The following is a 27,091-nucleotide window of genomic DNA, read 5'->3' on the forward strand; positions in this document are numbered from 1 at the left end:
TACCGAGAATCCTGGAAATGGTCTGGCTGTCGGCCCTGCCAGGACAGTGATGTTTCTGGAGGGACATTGGTGAGGCCAAATTTGGAAAATTGTGTGCAGTTTTGGTCACTGAACTCCAGAAAAGATCTCAATAAGATAGAAAGATGCAGAGAAGATTTACTAGGATGTTGCCCGGACTTCAGTGACTGAGTTACAGGGAAAGGTTAAACAGGTTGGGACTTTATTTCCTGGAGCGTAAAGGATGAGGGGAGATTTAATCGAGGGGTTTAAAATGATGAGGGGGACAATGTAGGTTGGCTTTTCCCACTGGTGGGGGGGGGGGGGTGCGGTGAGATCCAAACTAGAGGACATGGGTTAAGGGTGAAAGGGAAAAGTTTAGGGGGAATTTGGACAGGTACATGGATGGGAGGGGTATGGAGGAATGTAGATGGGTGCAGGTCAGTGGGACAGGGGAGGTAATAGTTCAGCATAGTCTATAAGGGCTGAAGGGCCTATTTCTGAGCAATAACGTTCTGTGGCTCACACTCCACTCTTGCTGTCCCAGTCCAGGAACCCACCTCCAGGCAGAGGGAAGGAGTCCTGACTGCCAGATCACCAAGGTTACACCCCGTTCCCACAGTGTGAGTGAACGGGGGCAGGAGGGGTCTGCAGGTTCAGGGGGAGACAGAGCAGCTAGATTCCCCCCTCACCCATCTCCCCTCCTATCCCAGGACAGTTGGCAGCCTTATACCTCAGAGGGAAGGAGGAAGGGTCAGAGGGAGGGAAAGGTTGGAGGAGGGAGATAATGGAAAGGGAGGGAGGGGTTGAAGGAGGGGGAAAATGTAGGAGGGGATGGAGGAGGAAGGGAGGGGATAAATAGAGAGGAAGGAGTGAGGAATGAGGGAGGGTGGGGACAGAAGGAGGGTATGAGGAATGAGGGAGGGTGGTGGACAGAGGAGGGGATGAGGAATAAGGGAGGGTGGGGGACAGAGGATGGGATGAATGAGGGAGGGTGGGGGACAGAGGAGAGGATGAGGAATGAGGGAGGGGATGGAGGGGGGAGGGATGGGTAGGAACCTGCGGCGCGATCTTGAAAGAGTCGAGAGATTTGATTTGCACCCAACATTGGTTTGTATTTGACACATTAAAAAACCTCCTGCTCGGTGACGCTGCGAGGGGATCAGATCAATGACACGAACAACACGCCACCAACACACAGGCACCCAACACTCAGCATGCTGCTATTTACAAAATGTACACCCTCCAACCCGGCACAGCCTGCCCCTTTAAGGGGCTGCCCTCCCCCTCCTTCACCCCGACCTGCATGAGCTACCCGCAGTACCAGCTGGCAAACAGCAGGTGGCATCCGGGGGTTGCGGGTTGTGTCGCCCCCTGGTGCTGGAGGCACTTGGGGAGCAACACCCCCGCCCAGCGGCCCCTCGTTGCTACTGCAGCTACCCTCCAGCAACTCCCCACCCAGCGGTGCATTGTTTCAATGACAGCTAACAACGTGGATGAACAGGGGGACCCCGAAATCTCTCGGTACCTCCACTCTGTGGGGATTCCTGCTGTTAACCACATACTCCGTCTACATGTTGGATCTTCCACACTTATCCTATTGAACTTCTCTGCCCAACTCCCCATCCTGTCTTATCCCATTATAATGTTCCGCACTGTCCACACCTTCCCCAATTCTCCATCCTGTCTGTATCCCGTTATAACTTCCCACACTGTCCACAACTCTTCCCTGATCTCTGGTGAAGAGAGTTTTCAGACTACTGGTCTCCATCTCGGAATTGGACTCGAGGGGGTTCTCTGGAACCTGCCGGCGAGAGATGGGAAGAGATTGCGTCTCCAGCATCCAAGGAATTCTCTCCCACCAAAGCTCCAGACTGATGGGTCAGTACAAGGCAGCACTCGACGCAGTTGTGAACATGAAGGAACTGCTGGAATGTCCTGGTGAGCAGGCAGCATAGCTGAGGGCTGAATGGCCTCCTGTCCTAGAAAGCTCACCCTCAGGAAGCTTCTGGACCTTACTTCCACTGATAGGGAAACACAAGGGGGAAGAGGGGGAGCGTCTTGCTGGACACACACATTCCTGCAAACGTTTTAATACCCAGGGCTGTGTATGAGCTGGAACACGCACCCGGGGCTGTGCATGAGCCGGAACACCACATGGGACTCTATACGAGCTGGAACACACACCTGGGGCTGTGCACAAGCCAGAACACATGGGGCTGTGTACGAGCTGGAACATGCACGGCGGGCTCTGCGTAACCCACAATACGTACACAGGACTGTGTACGAGCTGGAACACATACATACACACGCACACACACAGGAACCTGATCTGGATCAGCCCTGACAAAGAGACACGAGAATTGGATCTGGATCCGGATCAGCCCTCCCCACCACACACTTTCACACACACTCACTCACACACACACACCATCTCTTACATTCACTCTCACACACACGCACCATTCATCTCCATCCTCCCAGAGCAGCCAAGGGGAGGGGTGATCGCAGGGCAAGGGGTGGGGGTAAATATTGAGGTTAGACCTCTTCCCCCCACCCCCCTCCCCACCGATAGATCCTGTGCTCCTCTCTGGGATGACGTCAGCCGAAGATCCCTCCAAAAGTGGAGGCAAGTACAACACCGAGGACCAGGCAGCAAATGATGATCATAATCTTCTTCTGTGTGGGGGGAGAGAGAGAGGGGAGGAAAGGGGGAGAGAGGTTAGTCAAATCAGAGCAAAGCTCTCTGTCCCATCACACACCATGGGAGAGTGAAGCCCCCTCTCCCCAACCCGCTGGGGATGGGGTGACTCACCCTGCGTGCCTTGCTCTGGTACTTGACGGCCTTCTTCGTGTCGGACACAGCGCGCTCCACGTAATCCACCGAGTGGTCCACGTTGTACTCGATGCGATCGATCATCTCTCCCTGGATGGAGGTCAAAGGTGAAGAGGAGTGGGGAGAGGGGAGGAGGAGGCAGCAACCAGATTAATGAGGCTACAGCAAGATTAGTCCCATCCATACTAGGCCTCAAACCAAGCCTGAGACTTTCTTGCCAGCCTTCCTCCATTCCCCTTGACTGACTGGTGTTTTGAGAGGGGTTACCCGGAGGGCGTGTCTGAGACACGCCGGGGGGTCCTGAGGCCTGTTGGTCTCTGCCAGTGTGTGCATTCGATCATTCAGTAAGCCAACCCAACAACTACCTCAAATTTCCCTATGGCACACCTTCCATGTTTGAGGGTTGACGAAGAGAGGGACCTTGGGGTCCAGATCCCTACATCCCTCAAGGTCGCCACGCAGGTTGATAGGATCGTTAAGAAGGCCTGTGGGACGCTGGGATTCTTTAGTCGGGGGATTGAGTTCAGGAGTCGAGAGGTCATGTTGCAACTCTACAAATCTCTGGTGAGCTCACACTTAGAGAATTTTGTTCAGTTCTGGTCACCTCATTACAGGAAGGATGTGGAAGCTATGGAGAGGGGGCAGAGGAGATTCACAAGGATGTTGCCTGGATCGGGAAACAAATTTTATGAGGCAAGGTTCACAGAGCTTGGACATTTCTCTTTGGAGCATAGAAGGATGAGAGGAAACTTGATAGAGGTCGACAAGATTCTAAGAGGCATCGATGGGGTGGACAGTCAGTGCCTGTTTCCCAGGGCAGGATCAGCAAACACCAGAGGATGTGTGTACAAAGTGCAGGGAAGGATGTTTAGGGGAGACATCAGAGGGAAGTTATTTTCTCCACAGAGAGTTGTGCCTGGAATGCCTTGTCAGGGATGGTGATGGAGGCTGGAACACTGGGACCATTTAACCAGGTAGAGAGGAATGGGTTTAAATTGTGGAGTACGTTCATGTGGGTGGGAACAACGATCGTGCGCTGAACGGCCTGGAGTGGGCAGGAATGCTCGATGCCATAAGAGACCATGAGGTAAAGTTGGAACTCAACACGACATCAGTTCGAATCAACGTGGAATATAGTTCTGGTAACCACACTGCTGGAAAGATGTGGATGCTTTAGAAATGATTTACAAGGACATCGCCTTGTCCAGATTCAGGGATCAATGACTTTCCATGTCAAAGGCCCTGAGGCCAACTAATAATAGACCCTGGGCCTTTCCTGAAACCTCACCTGGCTTTCGACCAGCATGGCCATGTCGACGAACATGTCGTGGAGCTCCCTGATACTGTTCTCCAGTTTGATGATCTCCGTGTGACGTGTCTCAATCTCGTTCAGGGCTTGCTTTGTGATCTTGGAGTCCATGGTGATCTGGAGGAGATGTTCACGTGAGGCGATTCTCCAACCCACTCCAGTACCCAACATCCCTTTTTGTCTCTTTCACCCCCGGTCAACTGCACCCCTCCCTATCTCTGTAATCCCCTCTGGTACCCTACACCCCTCCCTGTCTCTGTGACACCCTCCGGTCCCCTACACCCCTCCCTGTCACTGTTACCCCCTCTGGTCCCCTGTGCCCCTCCCTGTCTCTGTAACCCCCTCTGGTTCCCTACACCCCTCCCTGTCTCTGTAACACCCTCCGGTCCCCTACACCCCTCCTTGTAATTGTTACCCCCTCCCTGGCTCTGTAACCTCTTCCAGTCCTCTACACCCCTCCCTGTCTCTGTAACCCTCTCTGGTCCCCTACACCCCTCTCTGTCTCTGTAAACACCTCCAGTCCCCTACATCCCTACTGTCTCTCTTACCCACTCCAGTCCACAACACCCCTCCCAGTCTTTGTAACACCCCTCCATTCCCCTACACCTCACCCTGTCTATGTAACCCTATCCGGTCCCCTGCACCCCTCTCTGTCTCTGTAACTTCCACTAGTCCCCGATACCCCTCCCTGGCTCTGTAACCTCTTCCGGTCCTCTACACCCCTCCCTGTCTCTGTAACCCTCTCTGGTCCCCTACACCCCTCTCTGTCTCTGTAACCACCCTACAGTCTTCTTCCCTCCCTGTCTCTGTAACCTGTTCAGGTCCCCAACACCCATCCCTGTCTCTGTAAAACCGTCCAGTTCCCTACGTGCCTCCCTGTCCCTGTAACACCCACCTGTCCCCTTAACCCCTCCCTGTCTCTGTAACCCCTCCTGTCCACTATAACCCTCCCTGCTTGTGTCACCCCCACCAGTCCACAACACCCCTCTCTGTAACCCCATCCAGTCCCCTACACCCTCCCTGTCTCTGTAAACCCATCCAGTCCCCTACACCTCTCCCTGTCTCTGAAACACCCGCTGGTCCCCTACACCCCTCCCCTCTCTGTAAACCCCTCCTGTCCCCAACACCCCTCTCTGTAACCCCTCCAGTACCTTACATCCTTCCCAGTCTCTATAACCCCCTCTGGACCTATACAGCCGTTCTGTTTCTGTAACCCCCTCCAGTCTCCACCATCCTTCCCTGTCTCCATAATACCCTCTGGTCCACTTCACCCCTGCCTGTCTCTGTAACCCCCTCAGAACCATGAATCCCTCCAGGTCTCTGTAACACCTTTCCGGTCCTCTACACCCCTCTCTGTCTCGATAACCCCCTCCAGACCGCGAAACCCCTTGCTTCCTCTGTAACCCGCTCTGGTCCCCAATGCCCATCCCTGTCTCTGTATACCCCTCCGGTCCCCTATACCCCTCCCTGTTTCTGTAACCCCCTCCAGTCCCTCATAACCCTCCATGTTTATGTAACCCCCTCCGGTCCCCCACTCTCCTCCCTATCTCTGTAACCTCCTCCTGACCCCGACACCATTTGTGGTCACCATAAGCCCGTCCAGATCCCGAAACCCCTACCTGTCTCCATAACCCCCTCCAGAACCCGAAACCCATCCTTGTCTCTGAAACCACCTCCGGACCCCTACAACCTTCGCTGTCTCGAAAACCCCCTCCTATCTCTGTAACCCCCTCCAGTCTGCTACACCCCTCCCTGTCTCTGTAATACCCTCCAGTCCCCAATACCCCACCCTGTCTCTGTAACCCCCTCCGGTCCCCATTACCCCACCCTGTCTCTGTAACCCCCTCCGGTCTCCTATTCCCGTCCCTGTTTCTGTAACACCCACTGGTCACCGACACCCCTCACTGTATCAGTAGCCCCCTCTGGTCCCCTATACCCCTTCCTGTTTCTGCAACCACTTCCGGTCCTCTGCACTCCTCCGTGTCTCTATAACCCCCCCCCCCCCCCCCAACCTGACCCCAACACCATTTGCGGTCTCCATAACCCACTCCATACCCCGAAACCCCTCCATGTCTCTGTAACCCCCCTCCAGCCCCCTACACCCTCCCTGTCAACGTAACCCCCTCTGGCCTCCTACTCCCCCCCCTGTCACTGTAACCCCCTCTGTCCCCCTACACCCCTCCCTGTCTCTGTAATCCACTCCGGTCCCCTATCCCCTCCCTGTCTCTGTAACCCCCTCTGGTACCCTGAATCCCTCCCTGTCTCTGTAACCCCTCCGGCCCCCTACACCCCTCAATGTCACTGTAATACCCTCCAGTCACCCACCCACACTTCTCCCTGTTTCTATAACCTCCTCCTGACCCTGACACAATTTGCGGTCCCATAACTCCCTCCAGACCCTGAAACCCCTCCCTCTCTCTGTAAGCCCCTTCTGTCCCCAACACCATTTACGGTCTCCATAACCCCCTCCATACCTCAAAACACCTCCCTGTCTCTGTAGCCCCCTCCAGTCCCCTATATCCCTCCTTTTTTCTATAACCACCTCCAGTCCCCTACACTCCTCCCTGTCTCTATAACCCCATCCTGACCCCTACACAATTTGCGGTTTCCAAAACCCCCTCTAGACACCGAAACCCCTCCATGTCTCTGTAAACCCCTCTGGTCCCCTACACCCCTCTATGTTTCTGTAAACCACTCTGGTCTCCTATACCTCTCTCTGTTTCTGTAAACCACTCTGGTCCCATACACCCCTCCCTGTCTCTGTAACCCCCTCCAGACCCCAAAATTCCTCCCTGCCTCTGTAACCCACTCTGGTCCCCTACGCCCCTCCCTGTGTCTGTAACCCCCTCTGGCTCCCTACACACTCACTGTCACTGTAACCCCCTCTGGCCCCCTACTCCCCTCCCTGTCACTGTAACCCATTCTGGCCCCCTCCACCCTTCCCTGTCTCTGTAACCCCCCTCTGGTCCCATAAACTCTTCCCTGTCCCTGTAACCCCCTCGGGTCCCCTACACCCCTCCCCGTGATCCCGCACTGTCTCACTCACATCGTCGGTAAAGACCGCCAGTTTTCCACTCTCCAACATGTCTTCGAGCTCCTCGTTGGTGGTGGTACGTCCCGCTGGAGAGGGATGGGGGGGAGGAGAAGACAGGGGGGGTCACCTAATGGAGAGAGGGGGTTAAAGGGAGAGACAGACAGGGTGGGCAGGCAAGAGGGAGTTAGGGTGAGTGGAGGTGGCGGGTAGGTCAGGAGGGAGAGAGAAGGTGAGTGGGATGGTGAGAGAGAGGGGTTGAGGATGGGAGAAGTGGAGATGGAGGGAGATGGGGGAGGGTTGACAAAGGGGAAGGGGAGAGGAGTAGATGATGGAGAGAGAAGTGAGAAGGTGACAGAGAGAGGGAAGGGGAGATGGAGAGAGGAAGGGGATGATGGAGAGAGGGAGGGGTGGCGGAGAGAGGGAGGGGGTGAAGCAGAGAGGGAGGGGGTGATGTAGAGTGGGGGCTGGTATCAGGGAGAGGGAGGAGATAACAGAGAGAGGGAGGAGGTGACAGAGAGAGGGAGGAGGTGACAGAGGGAGGGAAGGGGTGACGGACAGGGAGGGGGTGACGGACAGGGAGGGGGTGACGGACAGGGGGAGGGGTTGACGGACAGAGGGAGGGGGTGACAGAGACAGGGAGGAGGTGACGGAGAGGGGGAGTGGGTGATGAGGAGAGGGAGGGCGTGAAGACAGAGGGAGGGAGTGATGGAGAGAAGGATGTGGTGACAGAGAGAGGGAGGGGCGACTGAGAGAGGGAGGGATGACGGAGAGAGGTAGGGGGTGATGGAGAGGGGGAGGGGTTGGGAGAGAGTGAGGGGTGTCAGAAGGAGAGAGGGGAGGGCCTGGAGGGGGTAATGGAAAGAAGGAGGTGACAGAGAGGGGGAGAGGGTGACAGAGAGAGTGAGGGGTGACAGAGGGAGAGAGAGGAGTGTGGGGAAGGGTTGATGGAGAGGGAAGGGGATGGGGACGGGGAGGACAGGGAAAGGTGACGTGCACACTCACTGATCTCCAGCTGCCTCTGTATCCGATCCTTGCAGCGATCCCGATACCTGGTCTGGGTCACGTTGTACTCTGTCATCACCTCCACAAACTTCCGTGACAATGTCGAGTGCTGGCGGGGGTGGAGGAGGGAACAGAGGGAGAGAGGGTGGGAGAACTGCCAAGGGGGGAGGGGATGTGGAGTCTGATGCCATCCGAGGGGCAAGAGGGAGGGGAGAGGGGAAGGGTTTCCTATCCGACTCACCCTACAGGGAAAGGGGACTGTATCTTCCCCTCCCCCCACAATCCCCCAACATCTCCCCCCATCCCCCAACCTCTCCCTACCTGGGTCTTACGGATGCGCAGGTCTGCGGATGATCTATTTTGCCCCTCCTCCTGTTCAATAGAGCGTTCGATCGCTGGTGGGGGGGGGGGGAGAAGGAGGAGGAGGGAGGGGGAGAGAGAGGGAATGGAAGAGTGGGAGAGAAGGGGAGACAAGTAGGAGGAGAGAGGGAGAGGGAGGGGATAGAGGGGAAGAGAGAGAGGAGAGATGGGAAAGAGAAGCGGGAGAGGGGTAGAGGGAGAGAGAGGTGGAAGAGGGGGTAGAGAGAGAGGTGAGAGGAGAGAGGGGGAAAGAGGGGGAAGAGAAAGGGAGGGGGAGAGTGGAAGAGAGGGAGAGAGGAAATAGAGAGAGGGGAGAGCAAGAGTGGGAGAGGGGGAGGAAGGGAGAGAGGCAGGGGGGTAAAGAGGAAGAGGGGGTAGAGTGGCAGATGAAGGGAGAGAGGGGGAGAGAGGTGGATGGGGGAGTTAGAGAGGTGAGGGGAGAAGGGGAAGAGGGAGGGGGAGAGAGAGTTGGGGAAGATAGAGAGGGAGGAGAGAGGGGTGAGAGAGGGAAAGAGGGGTAGAGAGGGGGGACAGAGAGGAGAGTGAGAAATGGTGGCCAAAAGGGTCCCAGGGAAATGGGGCAAGAGTCGTGAGGTTGAAGGAGTCATGGGGTCGAGGTTAGGGATCAGAGGTTGTGGTGGGTCATGAGGTTGTGAAGGGCCATGAGGCCGCAGAGGGTTGCGAGGTTGCAGGTCATGAGGTGGCCGACGTTCATGGGTACGTGGAAGGCCACGTAGGTTCGCGAGGTCACGGGGCTGTAGGTTCATGGGGTCATAAGGTCACGGATGTTGAACAGCCGACTCACTCTTTAACTTGGAACGGACTTTGTTGGCGGTTTTCTTGATATCAGCCGTAAGGTCCTCAAGATCCTGTTTGGTCCCTGGGTCGAGAGGGGGGAGGGTTAAACCTTGAAATCACAGTTGGCCCCATCCCCCCACCCACCGAGGTCAGGGAGGGAGAGGAGATGCAGGAAGGGGAAGCAGTTATATTGGGAAAGGGAAGGGAGGGAGTAGGAGAGGGAAGGGGAGGAGAGGGAAGGAGAAGGAAAGGGGAGATGGGGAGGTGGTTACAGAGACAGGGAGGGGTGTAGGGGACCAAAAGGTGTTACAGAGATAGGGAGGGGTATAGATGACTGGAAGGGGTTACAGAGATAGGGAGGGGTGGAGGGGTCCGGAAGGTGTACAGAGACAGGGAGGGGTATAGGTGACCGGAGGGGGTTAAGAGATAGCGAGGGGTGTAGGGGATCGGAGGGGGTTACAAAGACAGGGAGGGGGAGGTGGGTAGGAGAAACAAGGGAGATGGGGAGGGAGAGATGAGGGATACGGGGAGAGATGGGGTGAGATGGAGAGAGACGAGATGGGGGAGGAGAGACAGGAAGTATACGGGGAGATGGGGAAGGAGACGGGGACAGAGGTGGGGGAGACGGGAGAGAAAAGGTGGGAATGAGATGGGGGAGACAGGTGAAGGAGACAGGGAGAGGAGGTGGGGGAAAGAGATGGGGAAGGAGATGGGGGAAATGAGACGGGGAATTAGATAGGGAATTAGACGGGAAAGGAGTTGGGGGAAGGAGTTGGAGGAAGGAGATGGGGGGAGGAGACGGGGAGAGGAGATGGGGAGAGGAGGGGGAGGGGAAGGGAGGAAGAGGAACCCTCTCACCCACGGTCGTCTGGGTTGGGAGCAGCCAAGATTGCACTGTGCTGCTTCTTCACCCTCACTACGTCCTCCGACAGCTTCTCAATGCAGCCGCGGATCTCCTCAACCTGGGGAGGCGGGGGATAGAGGGGTGAGGTCTGCCATCTGCTCCCAGTCTCCCCCCATCTACCCTCCCCACTTGCCCATCTCCCTCGTCCACATCTCCAAAACCCCCTCCCCATCTCACCCAACTCCTTCATTCCCCTATCCCCTCCTCCAACCTCCCCACAAACCCCCTTCACCATCCTCATCTCTGCAACACCCTCCTCATCCCCCTTCATATCTCCCTCCATTCCTCCTCCTCATTCCTGTTTCCTCTTCTCCCTCCTCCCCTCCCACCCCCTCGTCCATCTCCCCTCCTCCCCGTCCTCCATCTCCTCCCCACCCATCCTCTCCATCTACAACCCTCTAACTCCACTCCCCTACCCCTCCTCCCACCTCTCCCTCATCCCCTCCCCATCTTTCCCTGCCCCTCTCTGTCCCCCTTCCCCTCCCCTCCCCCTCATTCACTTCCCCACATTCCTGGCTCTCCTCACCCCTTCCCGGCCCTATTCCCCCCCACCCCCTCCCACTATCTCCCCACTGGCTCCCCAGAGCCAATCACCTGCTCAAAGAAATCGTCCATGAAGTGGTCGCGGTCGACGTGGACAATCTCGTCATCGTCATCGCTGTCCTTCCCCTAATGGGCACATGGGAGAGTTCAGAGCATTGTCCGGAGGGTCTCTTCATCCCCCTATCAGGTGGATACCTGTACACTGACTGGTGTCTCAATATCCCTCTGTTTCACAGGTCCCTCCATGACTCTGTCACTCCCTCTGGTCCCCTACACCCCTCCCTGTCTCTGTAACCCTCTCCGTTCCCCTCCACCCCTCCCTATCTCTATACCCCACTCTGATCCCCTACACCCCTCCCAGTCTCTGTAACCCCCTCCGGTCCCCTAACCCCTCCCTGTCTTTGAAACCCCCTCCGAACAATTTTCCTGCCTCATTCCACTAACCTGCACCCAGCCCATATCCCTCAGTACCCTCCCATCCACGTACCCATCCAAATTCTTTTTTAATGTTAAAACTGAGCCCCCATTCATCACTTCAGCCCGTTCCTCACCCCCACCGTTCTCTGTGTGAAGCTGTTCCCCCTAAACCTCTTCCCTTTCACCATTAACCCGTGTCCTCTGGTTTGGATCTCCCCTCCCCTCAGTGGGAAAAGCCGACCTACATTTACTCTGTCTGTCCCCCTCCTCATTTTAAACCCCTCGATCCAATCTCCCCTCATCCCTCTACGCTCCAGGGAATAAAGTCCCAACCTATTTAACGTTTCCCTGTAACTCAGTTCCTGAAGTTCAGGCAACATCTGAGTAAATCTTTGCATCTCTCAATCTTATTGAGATCTTTCCTGTTGTTCGATGACCAAAACTGCACACATTGCTCCAAATGTGGCCAAGAGGTTATTACGATAAACAGGGTCTGCAGACGCTGGAATTGAGAGCAATACTCCAGTGTGGTGAGAATACACAGAAGGTCTCACAGCATCCAGATGAAGTAAAGGTGGACCAACGGCTCAAGCCTGGGCTCTTCATCAGAGAGAAGCACCAAAAAGACAAGCAGGTGTCTGAATCAAAAGGAGGGGGAGGAGGAAGGGGCAGGAGGAGGGAGAAAGGGGTGGGAAGAAGAGAGGAGGGAGGAAGGGACGGGAGGAGGAGGGAGCAGCAGGAGGACAAGAGGAGGGAGGAAGGGGTGGGGAGGAGATGAGGGATGAAGGGGCGGGAGGAGGAGGGGAGGGAGGAAGGGGCGGGGAGGAGATGAGGGATGAAGGGGTGGGAGGAGGAGGGGAGGGAGGAAGGGGTGGGGAGGAGAGGAGGATTGGTGCGGAGAGGAGGGAGGAAGGGTTGGGGAGGAGGAAGAAGGGGCTGGGGAGGAGAAAGGGGAGAGGGAGGAGGAGGAGAGGAGGGTGGAAGGGGTGGAAGGAAAGGAGGGAGGAAGGGGCAAGGCGAGGAAGACAGGGGAAGGGGAGAGGAGGATGAGGGAGAAAGGGATGGGGTGGGGGGGGGGAGCTCAATACTGATTTTGAAGTCCAATGTGCCAAAAGCTCTCTTTACAACCCTATCCACCTGTGACGCCACTTTCAGGGAATTATGTATCTGTATCCCCAGATCCCTCTTCTCCACCGCACTCCTCAGTGCCCGACCATTCATCATGGACGCCCTACCTTGGTTTGTCCGTCCAAAATGCACCTCACACGTGTCTGCATTAAATTCCATCGGCCATTTTTCCAACTGGTCCAGATCCCTCTGCAAACTTTGAAAACTATAGACCCTGCCTCCAGCACCGTTGTCACCAGCACATTTCATACTCCCACCATTGTATTTACTCCCAAACACGTTAAAATTCTGCCGCCTCATGTTCACTGGGTGGGGGTGGGGGAACTCCTCTGGCCGTCCCCAGAGTCGATGCCTCTCCTCATCTTGTACACCTCTCTCAGGTCACCCCCTCACTCTTCGTCGCTCCAAGGAGAAAGGGCTCCAAAGAGAAAAAGGTTCACTTGACCCCTCCTCACGAGGCGAGCCCTCCAATCCTGGCAGTGTCCTGGTGAATCTCTTCTGCCCCCTCTCTATACCATCCACATCCTACCCTGAGGTGAGATGACCAGAAATGAATTCATATTCCAATGTTTCCTATAACTCAGTACCTGGATGTCCTGCTTGCATTAGGCCACAGGATATAACCATATAATCGTTTACGGTGCAGAAACAGGCCATACCAGCCCTTCGAGTCCGCGCCGGTTCACTTGAACAACTCCACTATTTCCCCTCTCCCGCTTTCCACCCATAACCCTCCAACCCCCTCATATCCATGTACACATCCAACCTTCTCTTAAATGACAGAAGGGACCCTGCCATAACTATCTCCTCTGGAAGATCATTCCATTCTGCCACCACTCACTGAGTGAAAAAGCAACCTCCAATATTTCTCCTAAAGTTTTGCCCCCTTACCCATAACTCATGCCCTCTTGTTCCAACCTCCCCTGCCCTTAGGGGAAAGAGTCTGTTTATGTCTAGTCTATTTATTCCTTTCATAATTTTAAATACCTCTATCAAGTCCCCTCTCAGCCATCTATGTTCCAAAGAATAAAGTCCCAGTCTCCTTAATCTCTCCCTGTAATCCAGATATCATCCTTGTAAACCTTCTCTGCACCCTTTCCACCTTATCTATATCCTTTCTATAATTTGGAGACCAGAACTGAGCACAGTACTCCAAACCTGGCCTCACCAATGCCTTAAACAGCCGCAGCATCACTTCCCAGCTCCTATACTCTATGCTATGATTTAAGGAAGCCTTCTTAACCACATGGGAATCCACCTTCAAGGAACTCTGTACCATAACCCCCAGGTCCCTCTGCTCCTCTGCATGCCACAATGCCCGCCCCTTAACTGCATATGTCCTATTCTGGTTATTTTTACTGAAATGCAGCACTTTGCACTTGTCTACATTGAATTCCATCTGCCATTTGGCCCATCAAATCTGCTCAGATCTGATTCATTCTCGCACTCAGCCCCACTCCCCTGCTTTCTCTCCATTACCTTTGATACCCCGACTATTCAGATACCTATCAAACTCAGAATCAGAATTTATCGCCATGAGCAACAGCAATAAATTCATTGTTTTGCAGCAGTATCAGAGTCCAAAGATTTCAAGAACCACTGTACAAAGTCAATTTAAAAAAAGAGTCTAAGAAAAAGTCAAAGTCAGGCAGCGTCTGTGGTTCATCCAGGAATCTGGTGGCGGAGGGGAAGAAGCCATCCTTGTGCCACTGAGGAGCTCGTCTTCAGGCTCCTGGACCTTTTCCCTGATGGTAGGAGAGTGAAGAGGGCCTGGCCTGTATGGTTGGGGGTCTTTGAGGAGAGAGGCTGCTTTTTTTAAAGACACCCCCTCATGTCAACATCCTCGATGGAGTGAGGTCTGATGCCCATGATATTGCAGCCGAGTTCACAACCCTCTGGAGTTTATTCTTGCCCTGAGAGTTGGCATCTCTGTACAAGACAGTGATGCAACTGGCCAGAATGCTCTCCACGGTCCACTCGTAGAGGTTTATGAGAGTCTTCAGTGACGGAACAAGTCTCCTCAAACACCTCACAAAGTATAGTCGCTGGCGAGCCTTCTTCATGATGTCATCAGTGTGGAAGCTCCAGGAAAGATCTTCGGGTATGTCGACCCCAGGAATTTGAAGTTCTTGTCCCTTTCCACTGCTGAGCCCTTGATGAGGACTGGGTTGTGTTCCCCTGACTCCCTCCTGAAGTCCACAATCATCTCCTTGGTTTTGCTGACGATGAGCACAAGGTTGTTGGCGTGACCCCATTCGACGAGCTGATCCACCTCCCTCCTGGACCCTTCCTCGTTGCCTTCTCTGATTCTGCCAACAACTCTACCTTAAATATATCCAATGACCTGGCCTCCACAGTCACCTGTTGTTGGAAATCCCAGAGGTTCACCGCTCACTGGCTAGAGAAATTCTCCCGCAGCTCTGTTTCAAATGGGCACCCTCCAATCCTGCAGTTGGGTCCTCTTGTCCTAGACCCTCCCATTTTGGGAAACAACTTTACCACATCTATTCTATCTATGCCTTTAGACATTCAAAATGCTTCTTCTGAACTCCAATGAGTCCAAGAGCCATCAAACGTTCCATATGTGCTAATCCCTTCATTCCAGGGATCGATAATGTGAATCTCCTCCTCTCTAACGTCAGCACATCCTTTCTTAAATAAGGAACCCACAACTGTACCCCGTAATCCAAGTGAGGTCTCACCAGTGCTCTATAGAGCCTCAACATTATCTTCCTGCTCCTGTCTGCTATCCCTCTAGAAATGAATGGCAACATGGACAATGGAATTTAATGCAGACAAGTGTGAGGTGCGGAGGAACAGGGGGATCTGGGGATACAGATACATGATTCCCTGAAAGTGGCATCACAGGTGGACAGGGTTGTAAAGAGAGCTTTTGGCACATTGGCCTTCATAAATCAAAGTAATGAGCACAGGAGTTGGGATGTTATGGTGAAGTTGCACAAGACATCGGTGAGGCCACATTTGGAGAATTGTGTGCAGTTTTGGTCACCGAACTACAGGAAAGATCTCAATGAGATAGAAAGATGCAGAGAAGATTTACTTGGATGTTGCCCGGACTTCAGGAACTGAGTTACAGGGAAAGGTTAAACAGGTTAGGACTTTATTCCCTGGAGTGTAGAAGATGAGGAAAAATTTGATAGAGGTGTTTAAAATTATGAGGGGGACAGAGTAAATGAGGGTCGGCTTTTCTGACTGGTTGGGGGGGGGGGAAGAGATCCAAACCAGAGGACACGGGTTAAGGGTGAAAGGGGAAAGGTTTAGGGGGAACTTCTTCACCCAGAGAACAGTGGGGGTGAGGAATGAGCTGAAGTGGTGAATGTGGACTCAAATTTAACATTTAAGAAGAATTTGCCAGGTACATGAATGGGAGGGGTATGGAGGGATATGGACTGGGTGGAGGTTAGAGGGATGGGGCAGGATAATGGTTTGGCACAGACTAGAAGGGCCAATGAGCCTGTTTCTGTGCTGTAGTGTTATATGGGTCAATGGTTCTAACATTGCATTTCCCTTCTTCACCACTGACTCAACCGGGTGTCCTGCACAAGAACTTAGTTCAGCAAGCTGACCAGGATGAAATGTGTTGGAGTTGCAAGAGAAAGGAAACTCTTCCCCGCAAAAGACCCCATTCCTCTCTGACCCCCATCCCCCCCCCCCGGGGAAAACAAAAATGGCCAAATATTGTGAAATCAGGCTCCCAGGAGACACAGGAGCAGAAAGAGACCATTCAGCCCATTGAGCCTGGCCCACCATTCCATCATGAGCTGATCCATTTAGCCCCACTGCCCGGCCTTTCCCCAAAACCTGTGTTGACCTGGCTAATCAACAACCTGCCTTAAATCCACCCAACGACCCAACCTCCACAACCGCTCTGTGGCAACAAATTCCACAGATTCACCGCCCTCTGGCTGATGAAATTCCTCTGCATCTCTGTTCTAAGCAGATGCCCTTCAATCCTGAAGTTGTGCCCTCTTATCCTAGACCCTCCCCCCCCCCCCCCATGGGAATCAACCTTTCCACATCTGCTGTGGCCGACCCTTTGAGATGCTTCAAATGCAGAGTTATGGGGCAAGAAAGGGACATCCTGAGTCTGGCCTCGTCTGATTGCGAGCTTGCTGGGTCGGGTTCCCTTCTGCAAAGATCGAGGGCTCCGGCAAGGTTAAAGGAGGCCACATCCACACAGAAATTGCCATGACAGCTAAGGGTTGGGTTGGAAACCGACGGGGAGAAAGTGGGGGGGGAGGGGTGGTGTAAGTGGAGAGGGAAGGCAGGAATGTCTCCGCATACCCCCTTCCCCATTCACAAGGAGGAAATGCCTCTCACCACCCACCTCCCCTCCGTTCAATCTGTCAAAGGTTCTAAGCCAGCACCGTGGCACTCCCCCTCCCCCTTCCCTCCATCTCCTGCAATGTTTTCTCTCCGCAGGGGATTTTAAAAAAAAAGTAAATAATTAAATAAAGTCAATGGAATTGGGCGATTGCATGCAGGGGAAAAATCAGATTTTTCTCCTAAAAAGCAGGTGATTTTTTCCCCCTTCGCGGTTTAAAATAACGCAGGGGTTTGCACTGCAGGAAGACGGATGCATTTGCTTTGTTTCTTACGCTTCTGAGTTCCTGTGTGCGGTCCTTCATCAGGAAAGAGATGCGCTTTTCGATGTTCCAAACGAGCAGCCTCCGTGGTCCAGGGACGGCGACGCGCATGCGCCGGCCTGCTTGAGTGACAGCGCCCGGCCGCTTTCCCCGGAGGTGGTGGAGGAGGGTAGCGACAGCGCGCATGCGCCAACCTGCTTGCGTAAGTGCGTCTTGTGGAGGAGGAGGCGATGACGGCAGATGCTCCGTCCTGCAACTACCTGCACGTCTCCCTCACCTCCCCAGGCGAGTCCCCAACGCGCCTGCGCCCACCCCTCAGCCGTCCTTGCTGGCTTCTGGGACCTGTAGTCTGGCTGGAAGTTTGGCGGCAAGGAAGGTTCTGAATCAGGAATTGCAAATTAAACCTTTTGATGCCTGTGGATGCTGTGTGGCCTGCTGAGTTTCTCCAGCACTTTTGTGTATTGCACCACAATCCCAGCGACTGCAGGGTCTGCGCCCAAGATGGCGGGGCCTATTCATTGGCAGCGGACTCCGGGGAAGCGGAGGGACTGGAGTGGGACACTCGAGGACGAGAAGATCACGCACTGTCAAAGAAAGAGAAGAACCCCGTGGGGACGGTGACCACGGTGGCGGACCAGTGATGGGGTGTGGTGATACGACCACCAGCTTACTGCAGGGGGCGATCTCTGTACCTGCAGGAAGACTATCTAAGGGCTGACTCCACTTGGCCGGCTGTCAATCAACCGACCCGAGTAGACCCCTAAGGGGCTGACCCCGACCCGAATATACACCTGAGCCAGTCACATGGGAGCCACCAAGGCATGAACTGGACTTTTACTGCTGTTGGGCATTACCAGTTGCCCCAATAATTGCAATGACAAAGACTTGAGGGGAATGATAGGCTTTATTGTACAGAAGACTTGAGCTGCCCAGATCCAAACTAGGAAAGTGCAGGGAAGAGAAACATGGCCCAACTTTATGGCCTGGGTCCCAGGGGAGGAATCCAGGGGGGCGGGCCAGTCCAAGCCAATTAGGATATACAATCCATACTATAAAGCCTGTTGTACATTCTTTGAGATGGTGTTTGCTTGCTGCTACCTCAGCGTGCTACAGATCCTTCCTGTTTGGGGGTCAGGGGGAGGAAATTGGGAGGTGAGAGGAGTGAGTGGGGATGAGAACAGGGGAGAGGGCTGGGGCCTGTCAGGGGCTGAGGGGGCTAGATGAACCCCAGAGCCCAGTGAGCCCAGGCCTCGGGTCTACCCCTCTTGGCCCGGGGGGAAGAACAGGGAGATAGAAAGGGGGGGGTGATGGGCGGAAAGGGTGGAGAGGACGAAGGGTGGACAGGGGAAACTGGGAGGGGTGAAGGACAGGGCAGAGTTGGGGATGGACAAGAGCTGAGGTGGTGGTTGATGAGCCCCACAGCCCAGCAAGCCAGGCCTCAGGCCTACCCCTCCAGGCTCAGTGACTTGATCCAGGCCACAGTGTGGGCCTTGCTCTCCCACCAGGACACCATTGGCCGGTAGCCGAAGTGGCGGCCGGCCTTGTCGGTGCACACAGTGAAGGGGGTGGTGATCACGGCGAGCATGTCCCGGTTCAGGGGTATGCACAGCAGCAGGAAGGGCCGCAGGAGCCATCTCAGGGCCTCCATGGCCAGGACCAGGATCCGCAGCACCGGGTAGGACACTGGGGGTCCGCGGCGGCCCATCAAAGTCAACCCCACAGGCTCCAGCAGCAGCTGGTCGAAGTCCTCGTAGCTCAGGTACGGCGAGTTGTCATAGCAGAAGTAGGCCTCACCGCCCACGAGGGCTGGATCCTGGTGGAGGGCGCGGGCCGCTAACACATGCATCCACGCTACGTTCCCTGCAGAGTGGGGAGGATGGGGAAGAGGAGAGGAGTGGGTGTCTGTCCCTGCCTCAGGGAGGGGGGAGTTGGAGGTATTGTTGAGAGGGGAGGCTAAGGGGTCCCAGGAAGGGGGAGATGAGGGGGTGTCCATCCGTGCCTCAGGGAGGGGGATGGTCGAGGGGCCCAGCGAGAGGGGAGGAGTCAGGGGTCCAGGGGAGAGGGGTCGGTGGTCCCAGGGAGAGGGGGAGGGGAGACGATTGGGTGTCCATCCCTGTCTCAGGGAGTGAGGGGGTCGAAGGTCCCAACGAGAAGCAGTTGGGGGACCCTGTGAGAGGGGGTTGGAGGTTGCAGTGAGGGTGTGAGGGGTCCCAGGGAGAGGGGAAGGGGTCTGGGAGGTGGAGTGAGTGTCCATCCCTGCCTCGGGGATGGAAGATCTGGGGTTCTCAGCAAGAAGGGGAGTCCGGCATCCTGGTGAGAGGGAGAGGGTTTGTGGGTCCTGGGGCATGGGGGAGGAGAGTCGGGGTGCAGTGGAGGTTTGATCAGGGATGAGGAGCAAAGAGGAGAGGGAGCACAGGGGTCCAGAGGGGGAAGGGGGACGGAGGTCCAGAGCGGGGAGTGGGGGTGGGTCCGGAGGAAACGGATGAATATGGTGGGTAAGAGGGGGTGGGGGACAAGGAACCAGAGAGGGGAGGGTGGAAGTGGTCCGGGGACCGGAGAGGAGGGAGGCAGGAGGGGGGGAAAGAGTGTGGAGGCCAGAGGGGGGGTTGGTGGAGGAACTCACCCACATACACACGGCTGTGCTCTATCTCTCTACCAGCGAGACGCAGCCTCCGGCCTCCAAATCTAATCACTATCCGATAAATCTGCTCCATGATCGGGTTGTTCTCTCCATAGATGCCGGTGGGACGCAGGGAGCAGGTGACCAGAACTTTCCCCCCCGCTATCTGTGGGGAAAGGAAGGGGCAGTCATATGCCATCCTGGGATTGTCCCAGAACCTGTTCTCCTTGTCCTGCGGCCCCTCCATCTCTTCCCCCTCTCTCTCCCTTCTCCATTTCTCCCCCTCGTTCTCACCTCTCCCCCTCTTACTCTGCTATCTCCCTTTTTCTCCACCACACCCTCTTTCTCTCCCCTTTCCCCCTCCCCTTCTCTCTTACCCCTCCCTCTCTTTCCCTGCCCCCACTCTCCCCCTCTCTCTCTCTCTTTAATTCACCCTCTCTCCCCCTCAATCTTTTCCTCTCTCCATCTCACCCTGTCCCATGTCCATCACCCCTCCCCCTCCCATTTCTCCTTTCATCTCACCCTCCACTCAGGGATGCAGACAAAGTGGAACCCGGAAAGGTTTAACAGAGAAAGGGAGGGGTGTAGGGGATCAGAAGGGGTTATAGAGAAAGGGAGGGGTGTAGGGGAGAAGAGGGGGTTACAGAGACAGGGAGGGGTGTAGGGGACCAGAGGGGGTTACAGAGACAGAGAGGGGTGTATGGGAGTGGAATGTGGGTTACAAAGACAGGGAGGGGTGTAGGGGTCCAGAGGGATGGGTTACAGATATGGGAAGGGTGTTTCCCTGGGATAGGATGGTTCAGGAACAGTCTGAGGGTGTTGAAATCCCAGAAGCCCAGTCCTGGTCCCACAATTGTTTTGACCTGGGTCAAAGGAGTTGAGGGGTCCTGACCTTTGAGCCGTTGGCTCCGAGAACAAGCTTCTCAGCTGCTGCTTTGCTCTGCGCATATGATCCATTGACATCACTGTTGTACTTGGTGTCTTCGTTCCCCCTGGGAAGGCAGACAGGAGATGTCCAATGCAGAAGTAGGCATGTCATGTACAGTCACAGTTCATGCAGGCATATGGAGATGGGGAAATGCACGCAGTGCTTCTGGTGTAGGATATGGAGACCGGGAACTGTACATGGTGTCCCCGGTGTGGGATACAGAGACCGGGAACTGTGCACGGTGCTCCCAATGTGGGATACAGAGACCAGGAATTGTATACAGTGCTCCCGGTGTGGGATACAGAGACCGGGAACTGTGCACGGTGCTCCCAATGTGGGATACAGAGACCAGGAATTGTATACGGTGTTCCCGGTGTGGGATACAGAGACTGGGAACTGTGTACGATGCTGCCGGTGTGGGATATGGAGACCGGGAACAGTGCACAATGCTCCTGGTGTGGGAATGGAGACCAGTTACAGTTCATAGTGCTCCTGGTGTGGGATACAGAGACCAGGAACTCTGTATGACACTCCCGGTGTGGGATATAGAGACCCGGAACGGTGTGCGAAGCGCCCGATGTGAAATATGGTGATGGGAACTGTGTATGATGCTCCCGGTGTGGGATATGAAGACCAGGGAACAGGGCACAATGCTCCTGGTGTGGGATATGGAGACTGGGATCTGTGCACGGTGCTCCTGGTATGGCATACAGAGATGGGGAAAAGTGCACGATGCTCCTGGTGCAGTTGGAATCCATCATCGAATTCCAGCCTCCACTCACCTTTTTTTAAATTTTTTTTATTTTTCACACCATAAACCAAATTAACCATGATACATACTTTTTCCTTTTCAAATATATACTATGCCATTTTCTTCCCCCCCCACTTCCCTCCTCCCATCCCACCCTCCCTACCTCCCCCCTCCCGTCCATTTAAAGTACAAAATCTAGGATACATCAAACCAGTCAAACAACGTTGTCATTCAATAAAAATAAACAAGAAATTCAACTGAGTCAATTCTTTTCATTTCCTTCTCCTTTCGTTAATTTAGGTAGTGAATGTCCCTGGTAGGTTTTTGCGATTGTGTTTCATGTAAGGCTCCCATATTTGTTCAAATATTTCAATATTATTTCTTAAACTATATGTTATTTTTTCTAATGGAATACATTTATTCATTTCTATATACCATTGTTGTATTTTCAAATTATCTTCCAATTTCCAGGTTGACATAAAACATTTTTTTGCTACGCCTAGAGCTATCTTAACAAATCTTTTTTGTGCATCCTCCAAATCAATTCCAAATTCTTTGTTTTTTATGTTACTTAGGAGGAAGATCTCTGGATTCTTTGGTATATTGTTTTCTGTAATTTTATTTAATATTTGGTTTAGATCTTCCCAAAATTTTTATACTTTCTCACATGTCCACATTGCATGAATTGTTGTTCCCATTTCTTTTTTACATCGAAAACATCTATCAGATACTGTTGGGTCCCATTGATTTAACTTTTGAGGTGTAATGTATAGCCTGTGTATCCAGTTATATTGTATCATACGTAACCTCGTATTTATTGTATTTCTCATCGTTCCAGAACATAACTTCTCCCATGTTTCCTTTTTTATCTTTATATTTAAATCTTGTTCCCATTTTTGTTTAGTTTTACCATTTGTTTCCTCATTCTCCTTTTCTTGCAGTTTAATATACATATTTGTTATAAATCTTTTGATTATCATTGTATCTGTAATCACATATTCAAAGTTACTTCCCTCTGGTAAACTCAGACTGCTTCCTAATTTGTCCTTCAAGTAGGATCTCAATTGGTGATATGCCAGCACTGTATCTTGAGTTATATTGTATTTATCTTTCATTTGTTCAAAGGATAATAATCTATTTCCTGAAAAACAATTTTCTATTCTTTTGATCCCTTTTTTCTCCCATTCTCTAAAGGAAAGGTTATCTATTGTAAAAGGGAGTAACTTATTTTGCGTCAATATTAGTTTTGGTAATTGATAATTTGATTTATTTCTTTCTACATGAATCTTCTTCCAAATATTGAAGAGATGATGTAATACTGGAGAAGTTCTATGTTGTACCAATTTTTCATCCCATTTATATAATATGTGTTCAGGTATCTTTTCCCCTATTTTATCTAATTCTAATCTAGTCCAATCTGGCTTTTCCCTTGTTTGATAAAAATCTGATAGGTATCTTAATTGTGCGGCTCTATAATAATTTTTAAAGTTTGGCAGTTGTAAGCCTCCTTGTTTATACCATTCTGTTAATTTATCTAGTGCTATCCTCGGTTTCCCCCCTTTCCATAAAAATTTCCTTATTATTTTCTTTAACTCCTTGAAGAATTTCTCTGTCAGGTGTATTGGCAATGCCTGAAATAGATATAATATCCTTGGAAAAATGTTCATTTTAATACAGTTTATCCTTCCTATTAGTGTTAGTGGTAAATCTTTCCAATGATCTAAATCGTCCTGTAATTTTTTCATTAGTGGATAATAATTGAGTTTATATAGTTGCCCGAGATTTTTATTCATTTGTATACCTAGGTATCTTATTGCTTGCATTTGCCATCTAAATGGTGATTCCTTCTTAAATTTTGAGAAATCTGCATTATTCATAGGCATTGCTTCACTTTTATTTACGTTAATCTTGTGACCCGACACTTCTCCATATTCCTTCAATTTCTTATATAATTCTTTTATTGATAGTTCTGGTTCTGTTAAGTATACTATAACATCATCCGCAAATAAACTGATTTTATATTCCTTGTCTTTTATTTTTATCCCTTTTATATTATTTTCTGTTCTTATCAATTTTGCTAGTGGTTCTATAGCTAATGCGAACAATAAAGGTGATAGTGGGCATCCCTGCCGTGTTGACCTGCTTAAGTTAAATTGCTTTGATACATATCCATTTACTGTCACTTTTGCCAATCGTCCCTTATATAATTCTTTAATCCAATTAATATACTTCTCTGGTAAACTGAATTTTTGCAATACTTTGAATAAATAATTCCATTCCACTCTGTCAAAGGCCTTCTCTGCGTCTAAAGCAACTGCTACTGTTGGCACTTTACTCCCTTCTACTGCATGAATTAAGTTAATAAATTTACAAATATTGTCTGTTGTGCGTCTTTTTATAATAAATCCAGTTTGGTCTAGATTTACCATTTTCGGAACATACTCTGCTAATCTGTTTGCTAATAGTTTAGCTATTATCTTATAATCTGTGTTAAGTAAAGATATTGGTCTATATGACGCTGGTGCGAGTGGATCTTTCCCTTGCTTTAGTATTACTGTAATTATTGCTGTTTTACATGAATCTGGTAAGCTTTGAGTTTTATCAATCTGGTTGATTACTTCCAGGAGGGGAGGAATAAATACATCTTTAAATGTTTTATAGAATTCTATTGGGAATCCATCCTCTCCTGGTGTTTTATTATTTGGTAATTTTTTTGTTAACTCTTGTATTTCTACTATTCCAAATGGTTCTGTTAATTTATTTTGTTCCTCTATTTGTAGTTTTGGTAGTTCAATTTTAGTTAGAAATTCATCTATTTTCCCTTCTTTCCCTTCGTTTTCAGTTTGGTATAATTGTTCATAGAATTCTCTAAAGTTTTCCTTGATCTCCTTTGGATTATATGTGATTTGTTTGTCTTTTTTCCTTGATGCCAATACCATTTTCTTAGCTTGTTCTGTCTTAAGCTGCCATGCTAGAATTTTGTGCGTTTTTTCCCCTAGTTCATAATATTTCTGTTTTGTCTTCATTATATTCTTCTCTACCTTATATGTTTGTAGTGTTTCATATTTTATTTTTTTATCTGCCAATTCTCTTCTTTTAGTTGTATCTTCCTTCATTGCTAATTCTTTTTCTATATTTACTATTTCCCTTGACAACTGCTCTGTTTCCTGATTAAAGTCCTTCTTCATCTTGGTTACATAACTTATTATTTGCCCTCTAATGAACGCTTTCATTGCATCCCATAATATAAACTTATCTTTCACTGATTCCGTGTTTATCTCAAAATACATTTTAATTTGTCTTTCAATGGATTCTCTAAAATCCTGCCTTTTGAGTAACATGGAGTTTAATCTCCATCTATACATTCTTGGAGGGATGTCCTCTAACTCTATTGTCAATATCAAGGGTGAATGGTCCGATAATATTCTAGCTTTATATTCTGTTTTTCTTACTCTATCTTGCATACGAGCTGATAACAAAAATAGGTCTATTCTTGAGTATGTTTTATGTCTAGCCGAGTAATATGAATATTTCTTTTCCTTTGCGTGTTGTTTCCTCCATATATCCAAAAGTTGCATTTCTTCCATCGATTTAATTATAAATTTGGTTACTTTGTTCTTTCTGTTAATTTTTTTCCCAGTTTTGTCCATATTTGAATCCAAATTCAGGTTGAAATCCCCTCCTATTAATATGTTCCCTTGCGTATCTGCTATCTTCCAAAAAATATCTTGCATAAACTTTTGATCTTCTTCGTTAGGTGAATATACATTGAGTAGATTCCAAAACTCCAAAAATATCTGACATTTTATCATTACATATCTCCCTGCTGGATCTATTATTTCCTCTTCTATTTTAATTGGCACATTTTTACTAATTAATTTAGCTACTCCTCTTGCTTTTGAATTATACGACGCTGCTGTTACGTGTCCTACCCAATCTCTCTTTAATTTCTTGTGCTCCAATTCAGTTAAATGTGTTTCTTGCACAAATGCTATATCAATTTTTTCTTTTTTCAGTAAATTTAGCAGTTTCTTCCTTTTCATTTGGTTATGTATTCCGTTAATATTTAAAGTCATATAGTTCAGCGTAGCCATTTTATACTTTGTTTATCTTCCCTTTCCGTTTCTCCATCATTACATTTCCTTCTTATCCATTTCTGCTTTCTTGTTTTGAACACTTTATAAGACAACATTTCTAAAACATCAAACATTTTCCCTATTCTCCTATTTAAAACTTCTTTAACCCCAATCTCCCATCCCCCTCCTGAGTTGTCCTTTATCCCTTGTCGGACAACCACATCTCCCCTCTCCATTTGGATTTGCGAATTCACTCGCAAACGTCAGCTGATTTTGCAGTGACCGTAACTCCTCCCCACCCAGCCCTCCCCACCCAGCCCCCCCCAGAAAAGATTTCAATTTTCATATGTAACAAAGGTCACTCTTTTAATTCCCTCCTTATTCCCTCTATTCCATTTCCCTCCCTTATTAATTGTTGTCTATACTCTATATATTTTCCTCTAAATACGGATACATTCATGTATGCACACTATATATATATATATATATATATATATATACACACATATACCCCTTTACACAGATACATATAGATCGTGGTCATTTTTACTCTTATTACATGTCTTCATCTCTCTGCTTGTTTTGTAGTTCTGTAAATTTCCTTGCTTCCTCTGGATCTGAGAATAGTCTGTTATGTTGCCCGGAATAATTATTTTAAGTACCGCTGGGTATCTTAACATAAATTTATATCCTTTTTTCCATAAGATCGTTTTTGCTGTATTGAACTCCTTCCTCTTCTTCAGGAGTTCAAAACTTATGTCTGGATAGAAAAAAAATTTTTGACCTTTATATTCCAGTGGTTTTTTGTCCTCTCTTACTTTCTTCATTGCTTTCTCCAATATATTTTCTCTTGTTGTATATCTTAAGAATTTTACTAAAATGGATCTTGGTTTTTGCTGCGGTTGTGGTTTCGCGGCTAAAGTTCTATGTGCCCTCTCTATTTCCATTTCTTCCTGTAATTCTGGTCTTCCCAGACCCTGGGGATCCAATCTTTTATAAATTCTCTCATATTCTTGCCTTCTTCATTTCCTTAAGGACCACTATCTTTATATTATTTCTTCTATTATAGTTTTCTATCATATCTATCTTCTGAGCTAACAGCTCCTGTGCTTCTTTAGCTTTTTTATTAGATTCTTCTAATTTCTCTTTTAAGTCTTTTACTTCCATATCTACAAATGTTTCTCGTTTTTCCATATTTTCCACTCTTTTTGCCAATTTTGATATGGCCACTTCCATTTTATTCATTCTTTCTTCTGCATTCTTTATTCTTCTTTTTATCTCATTAAATTCTTTTAATTGCTATTCTTTCACTGATTCCATATATTCTTTTAAAAAAAGCTACATCCATTGTCTTGCTTTTCTCTTCTTCTTCCATTTCTTTCTGTTCTTCTTCTTCTTCTTCCTCTGGGTTGACCATCTGTTGTTTCCTTGTTTTCTTTTTACCCTCTTCTTTCTTGTTGTCGTTAGTCTGTGTTCTGCACCTGCTGCTGTGCTGCAGGTGTCTCTCTCAGCTGTGGAGATCGACTCCGCAGCTGTTCCCCCCTCCCGTCAGTGTGTTTTTTTTCATGCGCTTCGTGCATGCGCGAGGAGTCACACATGCGCGGTTGCGCACTTTTACTCGGCTCTGCGAGCCATTTTTGTAGTCCCGAGCCCGGGACTTCCACTGACCTGAGGGAGCGGGCTTCTCTCTCCGCGGCGGGCCTCTTCGGACAGGTAAGGCCTTCACCTTCTTCTTCCGACGTCTTCCCTTCTTCTTTTCTTCCTGTTCTTTTTGGTTTTTC

The 27,091-nt window shown here is 50.4% G+C and overlaps 2 protein-coding genes across 4 annotated transcripts in view; both read right to left on the reverse strand.

Annotated features, from left to right (window-relative positions):
* Positions 1-1,099: 1,099 nt before the first annotated feature.
* Positions 1,100-17,749, reverse strand: stx1b (syntaxin 1B). Of its 2 annotated transcripts, none has more exons than XM_069926874.1 (10): positions 17,340-17,749; positions 10,835-10,909; positions 10,199-10,298; positions 9,344-9,418; positions 8,500-8,573; positions 8,179-8,287; positions 7,189-7,262; positions 4,122-4,259; positions 2,813-2,923; positions 1,100-2,676 (listed from the first exon to the last, which is right to left on the reverse strand). In XM_069926874.1, the coding sequence occupies exons 2-10, from the start codon at positions 10,853-10,855 to the stop codon at positions 2,599-2,601; spliced, it is 780 nt and encodes a 259-aa protein (XP_069782975.1). In that variant the 5' UTR covers positions 10,856-10,909; positions 17,340-17,749; the 3' UTR covers positions 1,100-2,598. The 2 variants fall into 2 exon arrangements, with proteins under 2 accessions (XP_069782975.1, XP_069782974.1); XM_069926873.1 differs by having other exon boundaries at positions 16,948-17,749.
* A 71-nt stretch (positions 17,750-17,820) lies between these two features.
* Positions 17,821-27,091, reverse strand: part of hsd3b7 (hydroxy-delta-5-steroid dehydrogenase, 3 beta- and steroid delta-isomerase) — a 28,382-nt gene continuing 19,111 nt past the window's right edge. For both annotated transcript variants that reach the window (XM_069926872.1, XM_069926871.1), the window contains 3 exons: positions 20,448-20,547; positions 19,559-19,721; positions 17,821-18,795 (listed from right to left, as the gene is read on the reverse strand). In XM_069926872.1, coding sequence (XP_069782973.1) covers positions 18,380-18,795; positions 19,559-19,721; positions 20,448-20,547 — 679 coding nt within the window. In that variant the 3' untranslated portion in view covers positions 17,821-18,379. The remainder of the gene's footprint in view (positions 18,796-19,558; positions 19,722-20,447; positions 20,548-27,091) is intronic.

The sequence above is a fragment of the Narcine bancroftii genome, chromosome 3, assembly GCF_036971445.1.
Source record: "Narcine bancroftii isolate sNarBan1 chromosome 3, sNarBan1.hap1, whole genome shotgun sequence".
NCBI lineage: Eukaryota > Metazoa > Chordata > Chondrichthyes > Torpediniformes > Narcinidae > Narcine > Narcine bancroftii.

Bases quoted from the DNA above. Each gene is read 5' to 3' on its own strand.
- stx1b (XM_069926873.1), bottom strand. From the start codon at position 17,121: ATGCGCGCTGTCGCTACCCTCCTCCACCACCTCCGGGGAAAGCGGCCG. The intron at 8,288-8,499 runs GTAGGGAGAGGT...CACCCCCGCCAG, and splicing joins TGCGCATCCGTAAGACCCAG to CACTCGACATTGTCACGGAA. The intron at 2,924-4,121 runs GTGAGGTTTCAG...ACCTCCATCCAG, and splicing joins CCATGCTGGTCGAAAGCCAG to GGAGAGATGATCGATCGCAT.